The 23371-nt window shown below is 45.2% G+C and overlaps 2 protein-coding genes across 4 annotated transcripts in view; one reads left to right on the top strand and one right to left on the bottom strand.

The window, feature by feature from the left end:
* SIMC1 (SUMO interacting motifs containing 1) overlaps positions 1-7765 on the top strand; it is an 82490-nt gene extending 74725 nt beyond the window's left edge. The window contains exon 10 of one of the 2 annotated variants that reach the window (XM_042991909.1): positions 7423-7765. In XM_042991909.1, coding sequence (XP_042847843.1) covers positions 7423-7469 — 47 coding nt within the window. In that variant the 3' untranslated portion in view covers positions 7470-7765. Of the gene's footprint in view, positions 1-6903 lie in introns of both variants that reach the window. The other variant, XM_042991905.1, reaches the window with a different exon arrangement.
* A 102-nt stretch (positions 7766-7867) lies between these two features.
* KIAA1191 (KIAA1191 ortholog) lies at positions 7868-22637 on the bottom strand. 2 transcript variants are annotated; one of them, XM_007085509.3, is made up of 9 exons: positions 22427-22637; positions 20802-20914; positions 20428-20514; positions 17601-17779; positions 14161-14287; positions 11895-12019; positions 9785-9891; positions 9451-9593; positions 7868-9313 (listed from the first exon to the last, which is right to left on the bottom strand). In XM_007085509.3, exons 3-9 carry the CDS (start codon positions 20453-20455, stop codon positions 9105-9107), a joined length of 918 nt encoding a protein of 305 aa, XP_007085571.2. In that variant the 5' UTR covers positions 20456-20514; positions 20802-20914; positions 22427-22637; the 3' UTR covers positions 7868-9104. The 2 variants fall into 2 exon arrangements, with proteins under 2 accessions (XP_007085571.2, XP_007085572.2); XM_007085510.3 differs by lacking the exon at positions 20428-20514.
* Between the last annotated feature and the right edge of the window lie 734 nt (positions 22638-23371).

Raw genomic sequence — 23371 nt, 5'->3', positions numbered from 1 at the left:
ATTGTGCCTTGGTTGTAACTATAAGGAAGAAGGAATGACATGGTTGGAATCACCGCTGTGAGTCAAAAGAATTCACATATTTTTGTAATGGCAGATAATCCAGTGGTCATTGCAGTTGTTAGGTTGTATAGGTAAGCAGATGTCATTATAACATGAGAAATATTTTGGAATGATCTGATTAGCCCTGGCATCTTACCCTAGCCTGTCACTGCAAAGTCTTTGTTGGGTCATTTGCTCATTGACTGCGGACATTGTAAGCATCTGTCAGTATGATGCAAATCCAGAGCAAATCAGTGGCAAGCTAAAAGCACACATCTTGCAGAAATTGTTAAGACACTCTAAAGTCTGCGAACATAGGTTTGCTCAAGGCCCTGGCAAAGCCAGTGATCAATGAGGATCCAGGAGAGTCAGACTAATTAACGCTCAAGAGGCAAATGTCAACAAGGAAAATAATCAATAGCTCCTTCGAATGAGAATGATTTTATTGGCCAAAGATTAATAAGGCCCTTGGGAAAACTGATATCATTAATTCCAAAAGGAAAGATAGTAACTTTTTAGAGGAGAAAGCACATTTTTTAAAAATTTTTTTTAATGTTTATTTATTTTTGACAGAGAGAGAGAGACAGAGCATGAGCAGGGGAGGGACAGAGAGAGAGGGAGACACAGAATCCGAAGCAGGCTCCAGGCTCCGAGCTGTCAGCACAGAGCCCGACGCGGGGCTCAAACTCACAGACGGTGAGATCATGACCTGAGCCGAAGTCGGACGCTCAACTGACTGAGCCACCCAGGCACCCCAAGAAAACACATTTCTTAATATGATGCCCTGAGAAGAACACCTCATCACTTATGTAGTGTTCTTGCCAAAAACCCATGACCTGAGTCTAATCACATGGAAGCACCAGACAAACTCACACTGAGGGACCTTTTATAAAATAATTGGCTTATACTCCTTAAAAATGCCAATGTCTTGGGGCACCTGGGTAGTTCAGTAGGTTGAGCATCCAACTCTTGATTTCAGTTAATGTCATGATCCCAGGGTCATAGGATTGATCCCCTCTGCGCTGAGCATGGAGCCTGCTTAAGATTCTCTTGCTCTCTCTCTGTCTGCCCTCTCCATCTCTCCCCAACTCATACTTTCTCTCTCTCTCTAAAATTAAAAAATTAAATAAATAAAGTGCCAGTGTCTTAAAAACAAAGACCAAGAAACTTCCAGATTAGAAACGAATCCAGATTAATACTAAATGTAAAGCATGATCCTGGATTGGATCCTGAACAAGGAAAAAAGAAGCTATCAAGTACATTATTGGGACAATTGGTGAAATGTAAATAGATTATGTAATAACATTATATTAATATTAAACTTCCTATTTTTGATAATGATCCTGGCTTATGAAAGTAAATGTCCTGGGTCTTAGGAAATCCAGACTGAAGTATTAAAGGCTAGAAATGCATAATGTTCAACTATTCTCAAACAGGAGGGAAAGTATATATTCATACGTAAATATACACAAATATATAAATTTACATGTAATACAAATTTTATATTTACTTGCCATGATCATGTTGAGATTGATCTTAGCTCAGTAATGGCACTTGGGAAGGTACAATTGGTCCTTATACCCTCTCAGGCCTGGAACTGAGGAAACTGTTGTAGAGAAATAAAAAAAACAGCACTGAACTTAAGACAGAAGGTCTGGATTTGAATCCCAACTCCGCTACTTACTCTGCTAACTTTGTCTCTAGACCTCATTTTCTTCCTTCTATGGAATGGGGATGGTAATATATAACTTTTCAACACTGATTGTTAATAGGTGTGAGAAAAAATAGTAAGCCCACAGTCAATGTTCGTTGACTCTCAGCCTGTTTGCCCAGCCAGGAGCAGGCTGCAAGGTCTTCTGTGTTTCAGGCTCTTGTAACTGAAACTTAAAAGTGCATTGTTAAGGCCTTGACATCTGTAGTTGTGTAGTTTGTGCATTATTGAGCACCTCAAAGAAAGGTGCATGTCCTTCTCAGGACAAAGCCCCAAAGGCAAATTCCATGTGTACTTAGCCTCATCAAGGTTTACATAATTGTTCTTTTGGAGATCAAGCAGAAAGTTTAATATTAAAGCAGCTTGGGTTGATTTCAAGTTCACCTTTAACATGCTTGTTCACTTCTGTTCTGCTTCTCAGGGAATACAGCTAGGCCTTGGGCAATAGTGACTTAAGATGGACATGGGATCCATTTTGTTGGGGTTTTTTTGTTTTTTTGTTTTAATTTTAGTTAGTTTACATACAGTGCAATTTTGGTTTCAGGAGTAGAATTCAGTGCTGCATCACTTACATACAACACCCAGTGCTCATCACAAGTGCCCTCCTTAGTACCCATCACCCCTCTAGCCCACCTCCCACCCAAGGAATCCATTTTCATTACAGAATATTCTTCTGCTTCTAAGAAAGGAGAGGAAAGCCTTAGACCAGTGTATGTTGACCAAAAATAAATGGAGTATTCCAGGGCTATTTTATCCTTAACATTCTCTCCACTTTCTTTGGAGACCAAGAGTTAAGGAGAAAAAAAATATTTAGAACCAATAGTTTGGAAACAATGTCCTCCAAAGAAGACAGCTAAATGGTACCCTGAAATGTTCGGTATCGTTGTCAGGAGGCTTTTTCCTGTGAGGGCTCCTTAATCATCTCTGCCCTCTGCAAGTGTCTGAGGACGATGTTGAGGGCATTTTGGGTCAGCCTGAGCTGTCCAGCTCCACGGATAGGAGAAGAAGGGAAGAGGTTGGGGAGCTTGCGCCTTGTTTAGGGGAACATCTTAGCATGGGAGAAGAGAAGAAGGAAGACTAGTAAATTCACACAGACTGGCTTATATAATCCAATAACCTGGTAAAGAAGAGTATCATCCCCTTTTTATACATGGGGAAACAAAGGCTGAGAGAAAATTAAGGTGCAGAGCCAGGATTCAAAGGTCTGTCGCCCAGTCTGTGTGCAGTGAAAACACACTGGAAGGAATTATTATTCTGTGAAATCACTGGGTGAGATTAGAAGGTGAGATTCTAAGGAATTTCCAGCCCCCATTTTCTAAACTGTCTGTACATAGTTAAATTACTTTTGTACAAACCCTTGACCTTGGGGAGAAGTATATCCTGAAGCCCCACACTTTGTAAATATTTCAAGGCAGAGCAGCCCCACCGAGATGCTGGTGTGCCAGATGAGCTCACATTGTCTGGCTAAGAGAACCCGTCCCACCACACCCCCACTTACAGAGCCATGCAGCTCAAGTTTGAGCCTCAGCACAATTACAAATTGCTTTATGCCATGAGTTTTCCTGACACTTGTGAATAGTTTATACCTCTTATTTTGAAGCTAGGAATGCTAGGAATTTAAACATACAGTATTTAAAGGAAGAAAAACACATGCTTTTCTGAATTCCACTTGGCTGGACAGGTTAGCGGGATGGCCCGCAGAAGTCCGATCCCAGTTCATTCTGAGGAGAGAGACACATACAGCCTTCCTACAAGGAGCCCTGTCCAAAGAGGGGAGAAAAGCAGATGCAGGCAAGATCAGTTCAATTCATATATTCATGCAGGCAACAAATACTTACAAAATGCCTCCTGTGTGCCTGGCTCATTGGGAATACTTCAGTGAATAAGACCGACATGGCCTTTGCCCTCACAGAGCTTACTGTCTAGTGAAAAGATTTGATCCTACACAAATATTCACACAAGTAACATATAATTACAATTAACATAAGTGCTCTGAAGGAAAAGAGAAGTACATAAAATAGGAGGACGTAATCTATTTTTGGAGGGACCCACAAAGGCTTCCCTGAAGAAGTGATACTTCAGCTGAGATAAGAAGTACTGGTGTTAGCAGGCAAATCAGGCAAAGTTTTCCAGAAAAAAAAAAAAAATAGCACGTCTAAGGGCCCTGAGGCAAGAGGTTGCTTAGTGAGTCCAAGAAACACAGAACACACTAGTAAGACTGGAATGTAGAGGGGCGCCTGGGTGGCTCAGTCGGTTAAGCGTCCGACTTCGGCTCAGGTCATGATCTCGCGGTTTGTGAGTTCAAGCCCCGCGTCGGGCTCTGTGCTGACAGCTCGGAGCCTGGAGCCTGTTTCGGATTCTGTGTCTCCCTCTCTCTCTCTCTGACCCTCCCCCGTTCGTGCTCTGTCTCTCTCTGTCTCAAAAATAAATGTTAAAAAAAAAAAAAAAAAAAAAAAAAGACTGGAATGTAGAGAGCCGGGAGAATAGCGCGAGATGAGACTAGAGTGGTAGATAGGGCACAAAGGGCCTTCTGGGCCACGTTAAGGAATGTCAACTGATTCCAAGAGTGAAGAGAAGCCATCAAAGTGGTTTTGCATAAGATTGTTCCGCCTGGTGTGTGGCAAGTAGTTTGGTGGAGGACCAGGCAGGTCCCGGAAGGGGTCATGGTGGCGAGGACGTGGGTGGTACAGCAGGGAAGGCAGTGGATGGAACAGAAGCACTTTGAAGATCCGTTTGACGGGGCTTGGGTGACTGAGTCTGAAGGCTGACTCCAGGGTTCTGCCATTACTGACATGGAGATAAATGGAGAAAGATCTGTAAAGAAGATAAAAAGCTCAGTGTGACTGTTAGGTTGGAGATTCCTGTGGTGATGGCGATAATGAGGGTGAGGAGGAGGATGATGATAAAATAATAATAGTTAACCCTAGTAACCCGATCCAGGAACTAATAATAATAATACCACCAGCCAAAATATCTTGAGTAAGGTATTGTGCTGAACCCATTACATAAATCACCTCACACAGTAATCCCAGCAGCCTCTGATATAAGACTTACTAAAGCATGCTTACTGAAGCATAAAATCCAAGGCCTTTGCCAACTGGACCAGAATGGCCGAAGTCCACTGGCTGAGAGCTCCTCCCCCTTGGATAGTGTTTGGATGGAAACAGCTAACATTTGCTTCTTTGAATGTGCTGTATTACCTTAATGAACTCCAAACTCTTCTTCCCACCCCAAGTCTTCCCTCTCCCCGCCTCTGTTCAGCCAGTTCTTTCCATTTTTTCCAAATCACTTTCGTATTTTTCAGAGTAGCACACGCCTTCAGAAAACCACATTTTACTAAAAGGCTTTTGCCCCCCTACAACCATTCTCCACCAGTAGCAGAATACAATGGAGGACACTCCCTGGCTTACAACCCTCCAGATACTTCCATTTGCTCTTCAAGGCCAAACTCCACATTGTTCTGTGGTCCAGACTGCCTTCCAGTCTCCTCTTTTACCGCTCTCCCTTACTACCCAGATTTTACCTCTAGTTCTCAGAACAAGCTTTGTCCTGCCTCGGGGCATTTACAGCTGCTGTTCTCGTCACCTGAATTGCTTTTCCCCTAGGCCTTTGCAGTTGCCTCCTTCTCACCCTTCAGGACTCAGCTAAGAGGCCCTCCCTGACTAGAGTGGGCTGCTTCCCTCGTTCCCCCAGTGCCACTATCACAGCATCTGATTTATTTCTCTGATTGTACTCACCAAAACTATAGTTGTTCTTGACGGCTGGTTTACTGTCAGGATCTCTGCAAGTAGAATGCCAGTCCGTGGGGGCTGGGCCCAAGTCTAATTCCACTGTATCCCTGGAAACTAGCCCAGTTCCAGATGCATAGTAGGTGCTTGCTGGAATTGTTGATTGAACGCTGAAAGGGCCCTGAAATGACACCTCAAGGCAGTTTTGCTTCCTGTGTTACCTTTTTGAACACTCCATTTGTTGTATTTGTTGTACTTTCTTTTCATATTACAGTTAGGCCTGGTGCCGTAAGTTTAGAGGGACTTTACCTGGAAAGTTATCTGAAGGTTGAGGAGAAACATATTGAGCATATTATTTGAAAATGTAACCTAATACATTGCTTAAAAATAAGTTTATTCTGTGTTTCCCAAACTTCTGGGTACAAGGTAGTTCGGTCCTAATAACCCTGCTGGCAGAGATGCCATTATCCCCTTTTCACAAACGAGATCGAGAAAATGATGCTCTAGTTAGTGCACACTGGTGCATCCGGGAGTCCGCAAGTGCTCAGAGCTCTCTTCGATCCATTTGCCTTAGCCTGACCTGTGCTGCTTTGCCTGAGCTCCACGGGCTTCCAGAATCCTGTTGGGGCTGATCTGTGCATTGGGATGACCCACCTTTATAACCTCTTTTACTTTTCCCTGTTTTTATTTTTGGACCTACAGAAGGGTTGAAAGAGAGGTTCAATGAACACCTATTTTTACCTTTTATGTTGATTTAGTAGCTATTAACATTTTGCCACATTTGGTTTATCTGTTGATCCACCTAAATACTTGAGTTGAGAGTAAGTTGCACCATCATAATTCTTCATGTAGGGGCGCCTGGGTGGTGCAGTCGGTTGAGCATCCGTCTCTTGGTTTTGGCTCAGGTCATGATCCACAGGGTTGTGGGATCGAGACCCCGTATCAGGATCTGTGCTGAATGTGGAGCCTGCTTAAGATTCTCTCTGGGCCCCTCCCCGTGCTGGCTCGCTCTCTCTGACTTAAAAAGGGGTGCCTGAATGGCTCAGTCGGTTAAGCATCTGACTTCAACTCAGGTCATGATCTCATGGTCCACGGGTTCCAGCCCCACGGGTTCGAGCCCCGCATCGGGCTCTGTGCTGACAGCTCAGAGCCTCAAGTTTTCTTCGGATTCTGTGTCTCTCTCACTCTCTGCCCCTCCATCACTCACGCTGTCGCTCTCTCTTTCAAAAATAAATAAATATTAAAAATAAATAAGCAACTTTAAAAAAAATGGAGTTGCCCCAGTTCCTCAAATAGCCTTTGAGTCGTACCCCAGTAACCAGTCTCTGCCCAGACCCTACCTGCTAAAATCGCACTTCATCTTAAGCCATAAAGGGGAGTTCAAAGCAGTTCAGAACAGTTCAGTGGACTTTTTCCCTCTTGCAGAGCACTTACGGAGTTCAGTGATTGATCGAAAAGACTTAATCATCAAAAGGATTAAGCCCAAGCCCCAGCAGGGGGATGACATCACGGTGGTGGACGTGGAGAAGCAGATCGAGGCCTTCCGCAGCCGCCTGGTCCAGATGCTGGGGGAGCCGCTCGTGCCGCAGCTCCAAGACAAGGTGCACTTGTTGAAGCTCCTGCTCTTCTATGCCGCCGACTTGAACCCCGATGCAGAGCCTCCTCCCAAGAACTGGAGCAGCCCCTGAGGTCCTTCTAAGCACTGAACACCAAGAATACCTCCCGAACTCTATCTCCAACTACTTGGAAGTTCTAAAAGTATCTGAAGTAGTGAAAAATCTTAGAGGACCAAACCTATCTATTTATCTGTAGGTTATAATGACTTTCTAACTCTTTAGTAAATATCTTTTTTTGATATCCTATCCTAGCCTGTTCTCGAATATGGCTTAAATATACAAGGTGTATATATTTTTTAATAAATTATTTATACCTTTTTTGAAACAGGTAATACTATATGCACTATGTGTTTACCATTTCCACTCAATATGTGAAAAAAGAATCCCTCTGCTGAACAAATTCTGGACATCAACGTATGTCATTCAAGGTACTGATAACCTGTTTCGAAAGAGAAAGATCTACTCATTTCTCCCTGATGGAACACAAACATCCTATTTTAGAGCTGTTATGTTGCCTATGAATTTGACTTTGTGGCCAGTCTGTTAAGATCTAATGTACTGGGGGGGGCGGGGGGGGAGGGGGGCAGCAGAAACAAAAGGATTGAATGTGTTACAAATAATTTGATGTTAAAAGGATCCAATAAAAAGGCACTGGTTTTTCAAAAGAGCAAGTTTTCCATGCTTAGGTTCTATGACTGCGAGTAGGCAGAATGTAATAACAACTCTCAAAAGGACCAAAAAAAAACCAAAAACAAACAAACAAAAAAGCTATCCACGTTTGAGAAAGCACTAAGGATTTTTATTGTCAAAACAAATAAGAAATACAAGCATACAGAACAGAAGACACAAATAAATTAATTATTCTGATCATTTTAGACTCCAGGGCTTCTCTATGGAAAGGTCAGCCCAGGTCCTTATGGAGACAGGACACTATCCAAAATAAAACAAAACAGTGGGAATTTGAGACTGTGTTTAGAACAGTGACTGAACATATACATGGTGAGAGGAAAAATAAATGTTCCTCAGTAACTTACATATTTATAAAAGTATGCAGCTCTTTGTGGGGGACAATGATTTCATATAGAAAATTTTTAAATTCTTCTACCTCCCAGAAAAAAAAAAAAGTTTTATGCTTCGCCTGAACAAGAAAATCAAAATGGAAAAAAAAAATTCAAAATAGGGTGACACTGGTTTCACATGAACCTCAATGACTATAATCTAAATGTAGGTACCACCTTCCATACTAAAAAAGTTTAACATCCATTTATCTATACCAAACCAGTACACTAAATTTCCTCCCTTAGGAAGTTTTCAACCGAATTGTGAGTTACTCTCATTTTCAAAGCGCAAAAAAGGATATGCAAGACTAGTGTTTGCTCTGTGACACATAAGAGAAGCATCCCTCCAACAGCACTGGCCAAAGAGGCGCTCCGGCGATGAGTGGCTGCAAGATGACATGATCTGTAAGGCCTACCGAAAGGCAAGGACGCTCCGGTTTCAGCATAGGGAGAGGGGTCCCTGCCGAGTCTGGCTCAAATAGATCTCAGGTGCCCCACGGACAAGGCTGGAACACACAGAAGTACACTAGTCAAGAGGGCCAAAGTCTAAACTAGCTCGTGAACACATCTATTTCATGGTTTCTCCATGCACACGTGTTGACAGTGGTAAAGACATCAAGAAGCCCCAGTTCTGGACCAACACAAACATTATTTACCTAGTAAGCAGTGATCAAAGTTCTTGTCTAAGGTAAATGATACAAAAATGGGTAATGAGGTCCCCCATACATCACTGCTGGGATTTAACTTTAAACCGTACAAAATGGCTTCTTCCACACAAGGATAAGCTTTGCGCTAACATTCCTCAAAACCTAATTATATCTCCAGCTCTAGCCTCGGTTTAAGAGGTTAAAAAAAAAAAAAAGAAAGAAACCTTTCCTATGTCAAAGCCAAGGTAAAAAGAGAATTGGATACAAGATATCCTCTATCCAGAGTCCCTGGAACACAAAGAGCTCTAGAAGCCAGTGGGTGTGAGCACATTTAAGTCACGGGGTTTGAGATTGTGGGTCCGTGGCGGTTGTTTCTTCCCTTCTACCACTGGGATGTCCATCTTGGGTGGCTTGAAGGTTGCTGGATCTTCAGCCATGCGGGTGGCCTGGGCACGGATCAGTTCCATCGGAGAAGGTTTCTGGGCTCCTCTGTAAGCCTGGGTGGCAAAACCTCCTATGGAAGTAAACCAAAAAGTAAATTATTTCAAAATTAGTAGCAGCTCCCAATATACATGGTAAAATGCCATCCACATGGGTTTTTTCTGTTTGTTTGTTTTTGGTGTTTGGTTTTTTTTGAAGGAGCTGCCTTACCTGAATCAGACTTCTGGAGGGATCTTGGTCCAAAGAGGCTCCATTTATCTGCCAAGTTTCTGTCCTTGTCCCCACTTGCAGAATCCATGGGGCCAGGATTTGGGCCAGGTAAGGCTGTGGAAGAACCAGAAGTGAACCAGCCTCTGGAAGAGAAAGAATAAAGCATATCCTTATATCCCCTTCTGACACCTCTAGAAGCGCCTCATGCGAAAAGACTAGAACTGTCAGCTCCCCCGGCTCCCTCTGAAACCACAGGCTTAAGCTCCAATTTCACATGCAGCACTAGCTTCCTGGAAGCACGAGGCAGCACGAAAGGCTCCCAGCAAGGGCTCACCTGGACTTCTGCTTAGGGGAGGAGTGCGGGGTGCTGCTGGGGGTGGACTGGGCTGAGGCCGGCTGCTTCTCTTCTCTTGTTATCTCTCCACTCTGTAGCTTTAATTTCTGTTCAGATGGGTGAGAAGGGACTTTTTTTAAATGACAGCAAATACAAAACGGCTAGTTTGGGTATAAATAACTTGGTTCACACTTTAACCTCAGGCAAAAGGAAAAACATTAATAGGTAGAATAATTTTGATTATAGAACAGATATTTGATTCTGCCGTACTAGACAGAATTCCATCTTTAGGAGAATGTATTCATTCTGCAACATATCTCAAATAGTTCTGTATTAAATACCGCAATAGAGCTTTTGCTTTCAGAGAAATAATTTTCCCACTTGCCAGCAAGTGAAAAACCAGAACACAAGCTATAGGCCTTTTCGGCCTTTTAAGGAGGCCCTTGAACACTCATGCTGCTTCTCCTACCAGGTACAAGCCCTGCCATTCCCGGTGTCTCAAAGCCAAGACTCAGGCATGCTACTCCTCTCCAGCTAAATGCTTTTATGTGGAGCCTGCCCCTTTCCCTTCACTGGGGAAAGTCACTCTGGGCTCCTAACATGCAGACTAGCCGTCTCGGAGGGGAGAGACAAGTCTACTTTTCAGTTCTTCTAGATCAAGGCCCGCTCCACCACCACGGTCTCTGTGCGCCATTATCTAGCAAGCCCAAGCTACATTCCAAACAAATGAGCATGTCTAAATGTTCTCCCACACTCAACATGTCAATTTATGTAAGCTGGCATTTCAGCCATCCTCACGTTCTACTCCTGTGGCCAAGATGCAGAAAATGGGCCAGCCAACTGGAAAAAATGCTCAACTGGAATTCTGACTGACACCTATCCTGGAAAGTTCTCAAAGACGGACAGTGCCCCTCTCCAGAAGTATCTGCCTTGTCTGAGAGATTAAATGAGCCACCAACCCAACCCTGATGCCCTACAGCAGTGGTTTTTAAACTTAGGGTGCAAAGAATCATCTGGGATGCTCACTGCAAAACGCAAACAGTCAACAATGTCCTATATCCTTACCCACAAGCCACCAGTACCATATACGGTGCATCATGATCCTCTTATGACCCCTTAAGGAACCAGATTCCCAGACAACTTCGGAATATGGGGGGAAAAACTCCGGGAAATAGGGAATCAGGAGACTTTGAGTTCTAGTACTGTGACTGGTTACATATATGACCTTGGGCCTCAGTCTCTTCATTTATAAAATATGGAGAACAGTATCTACCTCCAAGGATTAATACAAAGACTAAGTGAATCCAAGTGCTTCATAGATCACAAAGCACTATTAAGTGCCACCTAGTAGTCCCCGGCAGAAAATCCCTTGAAACTATGTCATTCATACAATTAGTCATTAACCTCATCAGAAATTATTCTTCATTCATTCCAATTTTAGAAATGAAAGGGCAAAAACATTTCAATTCTACCTGTGATTTTACTATTTTAAAAACTAGGGGAGCCTGGATGACTCAGCCGGTTAAGTGCCTGACTCTTGATTTCAGCTCAGGTCATGATTTCAGTTTGTGGGTTTGAGCCCCACATCGGGCTCCGTGCTGACAGTGCAGAGCCTAATTGGGATTCTTTCTCTCTGCCTCTCGCTCATACTCACTGTCTCTCTCAAAATAAATAAAATTTTAAAAATAAATTAAACATAGAGCATAACGTTCCTTTCCCGCTAAACTGTTGAGACTGTCCGATTCTCTTCTCTCCCTCAAAGCGTCACTCTGGTACACAAAGTACCCGCTCCACTGTTCATAACGTGCTCAACACACATCATGTGTGTAAGCTCAGAGTCTCATCTGATCCCCCTGACCACAAGGCAACAAGGCAGATACCCCCACTTTACAGATGGATAAGCAGAAACCAGAGGCTGAGAGTTCTGGAGCTCTCAACCAGAAAGTGCCACCACGGGTGGGACTAAACCAGTTCTGAAACGCTCACCCAATTCTGTCCACTGCTCTCCACAACCCCCGGCTGGCTGCTCTGGTAACTTGTAAGCCACACAGCCACATCTCGAGCTATGAGTGAGGAGGGCTTTCTTAACGTTCCTAAGAGACGAGCTTACGTGGAGTGCTTCTGCCACTCGCAGGTACTTGGTCTCCTCGGTGGTAAGGCCCTTGTGGGGTGTGTAGCCAGCATCTCTCAGCCCTGCCTGTTGCTCAAAACGCTGAATGCTCTCCTGGGTCTGTTCTGGGAACAGAGGAGATGATGGTCATGCCCATCCCCCTCTCCCACCACAAACTGGGGGAGATCTACACAGATGTCCGCTGTTCTCCCCAGAAGCAAGAGACCACACTGACCATCTGAGGAGGAGGGGTCCCCCAGACGGGCATCACGGCAGCAATGCTGAACCTCATACAAAAGTTCTCTAACCAGAAGGAAGCCTTCCCTCACACCAAACTAAAATAGGTTACTCCTAAAGGGACGGCCGGATCACCTGCAGGGAAACACTCCTTACCTTCCTTTATTTGTGCACGGACGGTTTTTTTTGTGTTTAGAAATGCAACATGGAGAAGGCAGCTGACATTCAGAAGTGGTGCAAGTTCTCCAAGCGTGGAGCTTCCCCAGACTCCCCACCCTCGTTACTCCCACAGAGACCTCTACCAAAAAGAAACGGGCCACATTTAGGCCGGATGGCAGCAAGGTCCCAAGTAGATCCAAACCACAGAGAACATGCCTTGACCTAGCCAAGGTCTGCTGATCCCACGTGTCTCAAGTGTGAGATCAGCCATCACACTGCCCGGCAGAAGACACAGGCAGACTCAGTGTTAGGTCAGTCTGACCCGTTTATCTCATCAGTAAATCAGTTAATCTGCGGTATGACTGACAGCTGCATTTTTGCTTCATCTGTACACACACTACAAAACACACCCCTTCATACAGGAATGTGGCAGCTGGGGACCAAAAGCCTAGACACCAGATGTCCTTTATGAGTTAGCCATTCCCCTTCTAAGAAACTATTTTATTATCATCAGAAATAGAAGCAAAAGGAAAACAAATGCATAAAAATGTTTTCCAATTTTGCCAGGTGGCCACCTGAAAATTTTAAAAGCAGGAAAGGATTTAATGAATTACAGTTCACTAACACCAGGATTTTAAATGCAGAGGGTTTTTTGTTGCTTTTTCTAAATTTAAGACTAGAACAACAGCAAAGTTCATGGCATTATTAGTTGGGCAAAACAGAATGGTATGTCTATACCTGTGATTACATAAAAACTTGCTCAAAAGTGGAAGTGACTAAACCAAACAAGTATCTGAGTGACAGGAGCACACTGGGCTGTTAACAACATTCTGCACTGGTGAGAAATGGGATCATCAATAAAGAAGTTAATACTGTGCTAAGACAATGACTAAGCTTTTCTAACGCCTGCCACGATACCTTCTCAAGCTGGCAAAGTACAAGTGGTAGTTGCTGATTCAAACAGTGCCTTTATGTAGGAATAAAAAAAAAAGTCCAAGGAGGAGTTTGGACTTTGGGTTCTTAGGTGAATTCTCCAAGAACTGCCTGAGACAAGCGGATGCCCTCCTGGAGCAGGTAAACAAAAGCTTCCAACTTCAAAGCCGAGCCTACCAAGGAGCTCTGTGTGCTCGGCAGAGCCGCTGCTGACCAGCAGAGCTGTGGATCTCAGAGACGTTAATTAACTTCCCACAGCAACTAGAAGGGCCCTCAGAACCAAAAGTTTAGTTAATTTGTTACAAGGTTTTAAAAGGGAAAGAAGAAAAAAAAAAAAAAGCTAGCTCTCATTTCTGGTCTCATTAGACCCACAAACCACACATTCCTAAGACGATAAAGATGTCTGAGGCACCAAACTTGCCTCAGGTCCAGGAAGAGAAACAACTTTGAGCCTCTCAATTAAAAACAAGAAGTAGTAGTAGCGCAGGGCAGGTGGGAGATGCCTCAGCGTGTCAGCATCTCCAGGACGGCCTGAGACAGCCACAGCAGCAGCAGCTCCCAGCCACTGAGCACTGGGGCCAGCTACACCTCCCCTCAGCCCACCAACCAGCTGCCTCATCTCACGGAGAGGGAAACAGTCTCGAGAGTTAACTAACTGGCCCGACGCCACACTAATGGATATGGGAAAATCAGATTGTATCAGCAGATCAGCAGGGATGCACCCAAATCAACTGAGATGCTCAATATTTGGCAAACCTTCCATTTAAATGATCTTCAGTACCGACGCCTCAGCAGCCAAGCTGACAAGGGCCAGGCACGGTCAGGACATGCCATGCTAAGGCATGGGAGTTTGCAGTATCCCCCACAGCTAGCTTGTAGGAAGCCCAAACTCTCCCCGCCCCTACTTCATTCTATTCTAAGGATGAAAAGTGCTTACTTGTGATCAGAGAATTCATGATGACATGAGTAGCTTTAGCCTTCACCACAGGGGCCTTGTCCACACTGTCAGTGGCCGATGACATGGTCATGGCAGGGGAGGAGACATTGGCCTCCCCTTCCTCCGCCTGTTCAAGAAAGGTAAGGAGGAGCTTGAGCAGGGCAGGGGAGTCACACACCTAAACTTAGTCCTTTGGGGAAGAAGTTACCCAAATACCTTTCACCTGACAGGTAAGGAAATATCTGAAAGGGGGTTGGTTATCTCCACCCAATTACATATGTATTATCCACAGTGAAAACACACAAAGACATTATATGAATAGTCTGAATTTATAAAAATGGGAAAGCCGGGGGCGCCTGGGTGGCTCAGTCAGTTAAGCATCTCTTGACTTTGGCTCGGGTCACGATCTCACGGTTCCTGAGTTCAAGCCCTGCATCGGGCTTTGCACTGACCGCGCAGAGCCCACCGGGATTCTCTCTCTCCCTCCCTCTCTGCCCCTCCCCTGCTTGTGCATGCTCATGCTTTCTCTCAATAAATAAATAAACTTTTAAAAAAATAAAAAAAGCAATAGAATTTGAAGATTTGAGGCCTTCTACCTTCCCAGCCTCTGTCTGTACAATATACTATACTATTGTGTCCCTAAGAATGCAGGAGAAACATTACTAAGCCCTGACCATGTCCCAGTCACTATGCTGGCTTTTGTTTAATCACTGCATTTGCTAGGTGGTTCTCAAACTTTGCTGAGCATCAAAATCCCATGGAGGACTTGTTAAATAAAGATTGCTGGGCCCACCCCAGAGCTGATTCAACGAGTCCGGGGAGAGGCATGGGGGGGGCTCTCAAGAATTCATGTTTCTGGAGCGCCTGGGTGGCTCAGTCGGGTTAAACATCCAAGTCTTGATTTCAGCTCAGGTCATGATCTCACGGTTCATGAGTTCTGGCCCTGCACCAGTGCTGACAGCTCAGAGCCTAGAGCCTGCTTTGGATTCTGGGTCTCCCTCTCTCTCTCTGCCTGTCTCCTGCTTGCACTCTGTCTCTGTCTGTGTGTCTCTCTCTCTCTCAAAAAGTAAATAAGCATTAAAAAAAAAAAATCATGTTTCTAACAAATTCCCAGGTGATGCTAATGCCGCTAGTGCCCAAGACCACAGTTTGATGCCCACTGCTCTAACGGTTCAAGTAATGGTCTTTAAAACAAATCAAAAATGGGGACGGGGGAGCTGGGGAAAATGGGTGATGGGCACTGAGGAGGGCACTTGTTAGAATGAGCACTGAGTGCTGTATGTAAGTGATGAATCATGGGAATCTACTCCCAAAGCCAAGAGTACGCTGTATATGCTGTATGTTAGCTAACTTGACAATAAAGTAAGTAAGTAAGTAAATAAAGAAATAAATAAATAGCTCCTAATCTTTAACATGAGAAAGCTGAGACATGCCACCTTCTGTAATCTAGACACCATGCTCAGGACTACCAGGAAGAAGAGAACTGGGTTTATTCTTCATTCTCTGCTTCTCCAAAAGAATTGAGGAGAAAGATGGTCCAAAAGGAGGAGAGCAGAAGAAAGTACTGAAATGCTGCATCCCTGTTACAAAATGGGATTTCTAGCTTTTAGCTGTAACCCTATTTGACTAAAAGGGACCTCTACTTCCTCACTTGGAGCGTGGTTGACTGTTTGGACACGGGGAGTCAGGACAAATGAGAGAATGCATGTAATGAGTCAAATCAAGCTTTCTTTTGAGAGAACAGTTGTTCCAAACTGTCAACTTTTCCAGCTGGGGCAGGCTACAAAACTGGGAGCCCATCCCTTGCCCAGTGGAGTAAGCAGCAGCCTTTAGGACGGAAAGGGTGTGGCCCTTCAAAGCACCATCAGAAGCCAGACCCATTTTCTGCCCTTGTCCCCCGAGTGTGCTGCTCTGGCCTTGAGGCCAGGCTGCCAGGCCCTTTCCCCCTGGCGCTCTTGTGCTTTCTAGACTAAATGTTTTCTCCTTCACAAATGACTGGGTCAGATTTCAGTAGATAACTGATCCAGGGCGTTCCCCCCAGAGCTGCAGGGGACGCTTTTGTAGACCGGAGCTCCCTATTTTGAGAGCTTCCTGTGGGAGGGGGTGGGCTGGGGGCCTCATCGGAAAGGAACGATCAAATACAGCTCTACCCAATGAAAGTTAAGCCAGGAGTCACAGTAGCAGATACATACCTAACGTGTCAAGCCTTTTAATCTTCTTTTATTTGATCCCCCACAACACCTCCATGACATAAAGTATTCTCATCTCTCAGATGAAGACACTGTGACTCGGGGATGAAGCTGTGTTCCCAAGGTCATTGCTAGTACATAGACCTTTACGGGATTCACACCCAGGTCTGCTTAAGCAGATGCGTACTGTGCACTTCCTGCCAGGCCCTGAGCTGTCACACAGCTCAAAGTTCAGTGAAACTAGCTGCAGGTTAAATGGCCTCATGTGAACTTGGCAGGCCTAGTTTATTCGGGCAACAGTACCACCTTTCTTGTGTTCTTGATGGCTGGAGAGTCAGAAGCGAGGGAGACGCAGCCCCTGCAGTCAGGAAACAGGTCTATAACAAGCATGTGAGAACCTATGAAGCCAAACTACACAAAAGGGCTGGAGAGCAGATCAAGGTGCAACGAGGTGTGTGTGGGGTTATATGTGTGTGTGTGTGTGTGTGTGTGTGTGTGTGTGTGTGTGTGTGTGTGTGTGTGTGTGACAGGTGGGCCTTAGGAAGGAGGCGCCCTTACGGAAGATAGCGATGGGAAGAGGCATCTGAGGCAGGAGGAACCGCATGAGGAAAAGCACAGCATGTGTTCAGGAAAGAGCCACTTTTTCTCCTAATCACTCAATGAAAACTTTTTTGGAAATCTACTTCACGCCAGGTCCTCTGCTAAATACTGCAGACGGGAGTATAAAACTGGACATGGCCCCTGCCCTCAAGAACCTCATGGAAGGTGATAAAAATCACGTAAAGTTTATGACAGGGGCACAGCAGAGAGCTCAAAGGGCAGCAGGATGGAGGAAAACTCTCCCAGGAGAGATGTCTGAGCTAAGATGTTATCGGGCAGCTGAAGTAGGAGGAGGGGTGGGAGACCAGGACGGGGGCTGTAAACGGGACAGGGACTGTAAACATCCCAGCAGTGTGATGCAAAGACTTAGAGGCATAAGATACCCGTTAAGTGCAAGAAATCTTAAATAATTTGCATGGTCGGATCACGGGGCGGGGAGATGACACAGCAGAGTCTCAGGTAAGAGAAGACACAGCCATTCTAGTTTGAATTCATAAAAAAAAGAAGGCCCACCAACTCCAGCTGAGGCACTGAGAACATACAGGGGGCTACCCAATTCAAAGGGTGCCAAGAGCCACTGAAGGCTTCTGGAACAGACGAAGGAAAACGAAAAGGTTGGGCTTGCCAGAAGCAGTCAGTGGAGTCAGATACCTTGGCGAGGTGCTGATACTTGCGCTCTGGAATCACTGGCTTCCAGGGGATGCTGCCCATGTCCGATGGAGGAGGAGTCATGGGCGTAGGGTCCTCGAGGGCATCATCATAGCTGAATGCCCGGCGGTACATCCCGATGGGCAGGGACATCTTGCCTAGAGGCCCACTAGGCTCTAGAGCTAAGAACAGAGATACCTGTCAGGATGAGTTCAGCAGCTGAACATACTAGTATCTTTAAATTAATCTTTAGGCAGGAAAGCTCTGAAACACTCTCCTTCTGGGACAGAGCAATAGCTTGTTCTGGAATAGCTAATCCATTCAAGGAAAGGTAATAGTACTAAATCCTTCCTTTATGCCTGATGCTTTGAATTCTCCACTTTACCCATCCAGAAGCCCTAATCCATTTTTATGGAGCAGAAAAACAAACTTCAATTTAAAATTACCTGAGTAAGGTCATACACCTTCAAAGTACAGTTTGGAATCAAAACCCAAACCTGATTTCGAAGCCATGTTCTTTATGCCACAGAAGCCACCCAACGGCAAAGCCAAGGCTCTCAATTCATGTAGGACTGAAGATATGCAGTTCTTGTTCCCATTTGATAGATAACGAAACTAAGGCCTACAGGTAAAGTGATTTGGCAAAGCTCATACAGAAAGTAGCCAGCTGGGGCACAACCGCAGATCTTCTGCCTTCTTTACCTACTCTACCAAAGAAAACAAGAGTGCCATGATAAGAAATTATTACGGGCACCTGGGTGACTCAGTTGGTTAAGCATCTGACTTCAGCTCAGGTCATGATCTCACGTTTCATGAGTTCGCGCCCCACGTCGGGCTCACTGCTGTCAGAGCAGAACCACTTTGGATCCTCTGTCCCCCCTTGCTCTCTGGCTCCCGCCTCCCGCCCCCCGCCCCGCAAAGTAAATAAATAAACAAATAAATAAATAAATAAATAAATAAATAAATAAAACATTAAAATATATATTTTTTAAAAAGATATAATTAAAGCATTTCCTGTCCAGAGTCACCTCTAGTTTTGAGCAGTCTGTGTGATTTAAACAGCAGAGCCAATTTCCATCACAGAAATTGTTGACAACCACTCTCATAAAGCACTGCCGGCTGATCCTGCCATTCCTGTCCACTGAACTCACTGGCGGAAGGAATGTCCCACTGTGACACAGGCACCCTACTTCAAGGGCACTCAGTTCTGCCAGACCAGGGAGCAAAGTTCATGTTGTTTGTTTGCTAATCCTTTCACTGTAGAACTGATGTCCAGATCCTACCTTCAGCATGACATTTTCCTGCTTAAAATCATACCATAACTCTCTAAGACATCAACTTCAATGGCAGGAAGTCCCAAACCAGCAAAGACACTTCATTTAAACAGCAAGGGGAACAAGCAGCTACCATTATTATTAACATTAATAATAATTACCAACAAGTCCACAGAAATAAAGAATCAGTGGCTGCCAGGGACTGGGATCAAACAGATGAGAAGAGATTGCTAATGGGTACAAGGTTTTCTTTTTGGGGTGGTGAAACGCTCGGGAATTAAATGGTGGGGATGGTTGCACAACCATGGGAATATACTAATCACCACTAAACTGTTCACTTTGAATGGGAATTTTACGGCATGTGAATTACCTCAATTATAACAAACACACAAGCAAATAATAATTACCAAATACCGTTCCTTGCCGAGCAGTTACATCCCTCATCTCACCTAATGCTCATTAAGCAGATATTCTTCCCATTTTCCAGCTCAGGAAACTGAGGCATTGAACTTAAGCGACACCCAGGTAGCAAGGTGGGGACTGCATCATAGATCTAAGCCAGTGCTCACACTCTATGTGCAACACTCCATCCTCCCCACACTCAAACTTTAACCTAATGAGTGCAACCCTATAGCCCAGATGGTTACAGGGAATTTATGTGATCACAACAATGATGAAACACAAACTATAATGCAAACTGATGATGTTAGAGACCAGAGACAGATCCACATCGGGAGACGTGGGGGAGACTCCTAATAATCCACCTAATTTAGGAGCAATTTCAAAGTATCTTAAAGACCCCTCTTAGCAGCCATCCCAATAGCCCTTCTAAAAATAATACTAAGTCAGCTAAAATTTACTAGGAAATATATTCCTACAGATAGAGCCCAAAAAATTGAGCAGCACATGTATATTCATCACTAATTTTTTAACTCACATTTTCACATATGTTAATCTTCACAGCAACCTTGAAAGACAGGCAGTATCTCTTTACTGAGAATCAAAATTTGAGGGATTCAGATCTGATTAAAAATCACTGGTCCTTCCCACTAAAACAGTCCTAGGAGGGATCAATGACTTTAGTAACCCAGAAGGTACTGCCCTAGAGACCCAGGACTCATTAGATGTTGCTGTGAGGGTTTTCACGACTGCCCAAATTTAATCTGCCTTTAAATCAGGCTGGTGCCTTTTTGCCCGGACCTCCATTCTGCCCACCGCCATCCCCTCAAAAAAGGGGGATAGGTACAGTCATTTTTGGTACATACTATTAGAACTACACAACTTATTCTGAATTCTTATTTGATATCTGTAGGAAAGTGACAAATTTGGTATATGCTTAAGTGAAATGACTGTACGCTTATGAGTGAGGGTTTGGGTTTGTACCCTGGCTGGGTAGTTAGCAAGATAATATTTAAACGAGGTCAATCTATTAAGTTTACATACTTGCCTGGAGGCAGAAAGTAACCATTAATATATGGTTGAGAAAAAAATTGGTTTCTATCTAGCTTAAAACATTAAGGGCAAAACAAAACTTTATCAAAAAGAATTAAGTTTACCAGGCACTTCTGGTTGTCTCGAAGCCATTGAAAGACTGGGATCCAGGTGCTTTTTCTATATAGAATTCGGAGCTGAGTGCCTGCCACCTAATAAAAATAACAAAGGGCATTTTCTTACAGTGAACACAAAAGAATAGCTCCAATCCTGTTCTTCTGACAGGCACACAGTTTTACAGCTTGTTCACAAGGTTGAAGCACACTTCAACCTTGGTTGAAGAGCCAATGGGTGGGTGACAAACATACAAACATGCCAAAGATGACTTAAAAAAAAAAAAAAAAAAAAAAAGGATAAAGTCAAAGGTCTCACCACACTCATGGCTGATCTTAACACCTGTGATATGACAAAGACACACGTGGTGAAAAGGTCACCTTACCAGAGTGAAATGATGTGACGATTATGCTGACAGACAGGTATTAATGAGGAACATTGTCCAGCTGCTGTGAATTAGCAAAGCTGCTTGGGAAGAGTCCATCCATTTCAGAGGTTCTACGAATAACAAACAACCAGCATTGGTAGAGCCCTTCAGAGTCTGCCAAACACCTTCCTATACATTCACGTATTCCCCACAACCTCGCAAGAGTGATTATAAACATTTCATTTTTAAGGAAGTTAGGACCCAGGGTCCATACAACTTAACCCACAGCAAGGAGCTATTTACCATAATGGTTAAACTCATTCTTTGTTGCCAGCATTAACATTCTATTCATAAGCATTTTCTACTCTGCAAAGTGGGCACTTTCTATCCCCTATAATTTTATTTATTTATTTTTTAATGTTTATTTATTTTTGAGACAGAGAGAGACAGAGCATGAACAGGGGAGGGTCAGAGAGAGAGGGAGACACAGAATCTGAAACAGGCTCCAGGCTCTGAGCCGTCAGCACAGAGCCCGAAGCGGGGCTCGAAACCATGGACCCTGAGATCATGACCTGAGCCGAAGTCGGACACTTAACCGACTGAGCCACCCAGGCGCCCCAATCCCCTATAATTTTAAAAGAAGGAAACTAAAACTCAGGAGATGTATATATGTGATTTGTCCACTGTCACAGATAAGTGGCCCATCTGCAAGGCTGATAGTTTCACCCCCATTTTACAGGGGAATTAAAACAAAGCCCTTGGGGGCACCTGAGTGGCTCAGCTGGTTAAGCACAGGACTTCAGCTCAGTTCATGATCTCACAGCTCTTGAGTTCCAGGCCCTCCTGGGGTTCTGTGCTGACAGCTCAGAGCCTGGCGCTTGCTTCAGACTCTGTGTCTCCCTCTCTCTCCGCCCCTCCACTGCTTGCGCTCTCTCTCTAAAATAAACATTTAAAAAAATATTTTTAAAAAAGCCCTCAAAAAGCCAAGTTATTTGCTTTTCAACTTGCTACACTGACCCTCTATCCTGAAAGCTCAGAGGACAAACTAGTTAGTTCTTCATTTAAAAACATCGCAGAAACCAAAGTTCAGCATCCTCCGGGTCCAGGAAGCATTCCGACCCACATAGAGCCCCTTCCACTTCCCCTTCCCCTTCCCTTTCCCCATTCGCACTCCCCCGCAGAGTTCACGCTGCTCCTGCACAGGATACAGAACAAAGCCACAAGGATTTGAAAGGCCAGGTCTGACCCAACCCCCCTCCCACCCCGCAAGTCTAAGAAAAAGGAGATTAAGGCCGCGGCCTGGCACAAGCCGAAGGTTCCCCAAGGGCAGGGCAAGGCAGAGGCATGGGGTGAGGGCTAGGAGTGGGGTTTCTGGGCTAGGCCAGTCTGAGGAAGCAGAGACCAGGCCTGGTGCGGGGATGCAGGGGGATCATCAGACAGACGTCCCACTAGACAACCCTCCCAGAAGGTGGGGCAAGAGAAGCTAGGGGCTGTGGGGCCGAGCTCTGACCCTGGGTAGGGGACGAGGGCGAGCCACGGAGAGGCCCTCTGCCAGCGCCTCGGTGGAGGGGCCACGGGCACGCCCCTCCGTATGCCCGCAGGACACAGACCCAAGGAGGGCCAGGCCTGGGCCGTCTGGTTACCTGTTCTTCCGCCGCCGCGGGGCTGCCTGCGGCCAGAGCTCCGGCACTAAAGAGGCTCCGAGGACCCCTGTCTCACGAGACGCTGTGGTGCATTCGGGACCCAAGCCATGGTGCGAGCAGCGCCGTGCCTGTGGAGACACCGAAGGCCTCAGGCACCAACCAAGGAGCACTGGCCGGCAGCCGACCGGCAGCCTTCCTGTAAAGCCTTCCGAGGTCTCGTCACATCACGCGAGACTTGGCCCGAGAGGGCCTCGGGGCATGCTGGGAACTGTAGTCCACGGTCCAGAAGGCCCCACAACTTCCCCCGCACCGCGAGTTAGGGGCGGGGCGGGGCCACAGTTGCAGGTGTGAAACTAGCCAGTTCCCAGAGGAAAAGCCACCCTTTACCACCATTCTGTGCTTTGGTCTATGACAGGCTGAGAAAGATGGAGGTGCCATTGCAGAGTGAAACCCTGACACCCGTTTCAGGGAGGTGATTTTGAGGCCCAGAGAGATGAGAAGTCACTTAAAGAAGTGAGCCTGAGCCAGAGCCCTCTTCCAGAAATAGATAGGTTATGCAGGGTTCATACTAACAGCACAACCGAGAAGAGCTATCCGCACCTGCTCTCCCCTCCATAAGACGGTCCTAATATCATGTCCCTTTTACACTAAGGAAAGTGATACTTGGAGAGGTGCCAGCTCAAATTTCACATCCTGAAGGAAGACTTCTTTTTTTCCCCCTAAGTGTTTGCAAATCTGACAGAACAACAAAGTTGAGGAAGTAAAAGAAGATGGGGAAAAAATCTACCTCCGTTTCTACCCCACGTCCAAAGCTTGCCATCAAGGCTCTTCTCAGGAGGGCTCTGAGGGTTGGGGGTGGGTCTCACATTTAGATTTCTGCATTTGACGTTTGCTGGGCCTACTAGTAGGCCTGAGAGGCTTTGCTCCTGCGACTTTAAATGTGAG

The sequence above is a fragment of the Panthera tigris genome, chromosome A1, assembly GCF_018350195.1.
Source record: "Panthera tigris isolate Pti1 chromosome A1, P.tigris_Pti1_mat1.1, whole genome shotgun sequence".
Taxonomy (NCBI): Eukaryota; Metazoa; Chordata; class Mammalia; order Carnivora; family Felidae; genus Panthera; species Panthera tigris.
The sequence above is the reverse complement of the archived record's forward strand: the minus strand, read 5'-3'. Positions and strand labels throughout refer to the sequence as shown.

What these genes read in the sequence shown, in the direction of transcription:
- KIAA1191 (XM_007085509.3), bottom strand. Translation starts at nt 20,455, where the DNA reads ATGGCTTCGAGACAACCAGAAGTGCCTG. An exon ending in CATGAATTCTCTGATCACAA is followed by an intron (nt 12,020 to 14,160) that starts GTAAGCACTTTT and finishes CTCTGTTCCCAG; the next exon opens with AACAGACCCAGGAGAGCATT. An exon ending in GAGTGGCAGAAGCACTCCAC is followed by an intron (nt 9,892 to 11,894) that starts GTAAGCTCGTCT and finishes CCATCTGAACAG; the next exon opens with AAATTAAAGCTACAGAGTGG.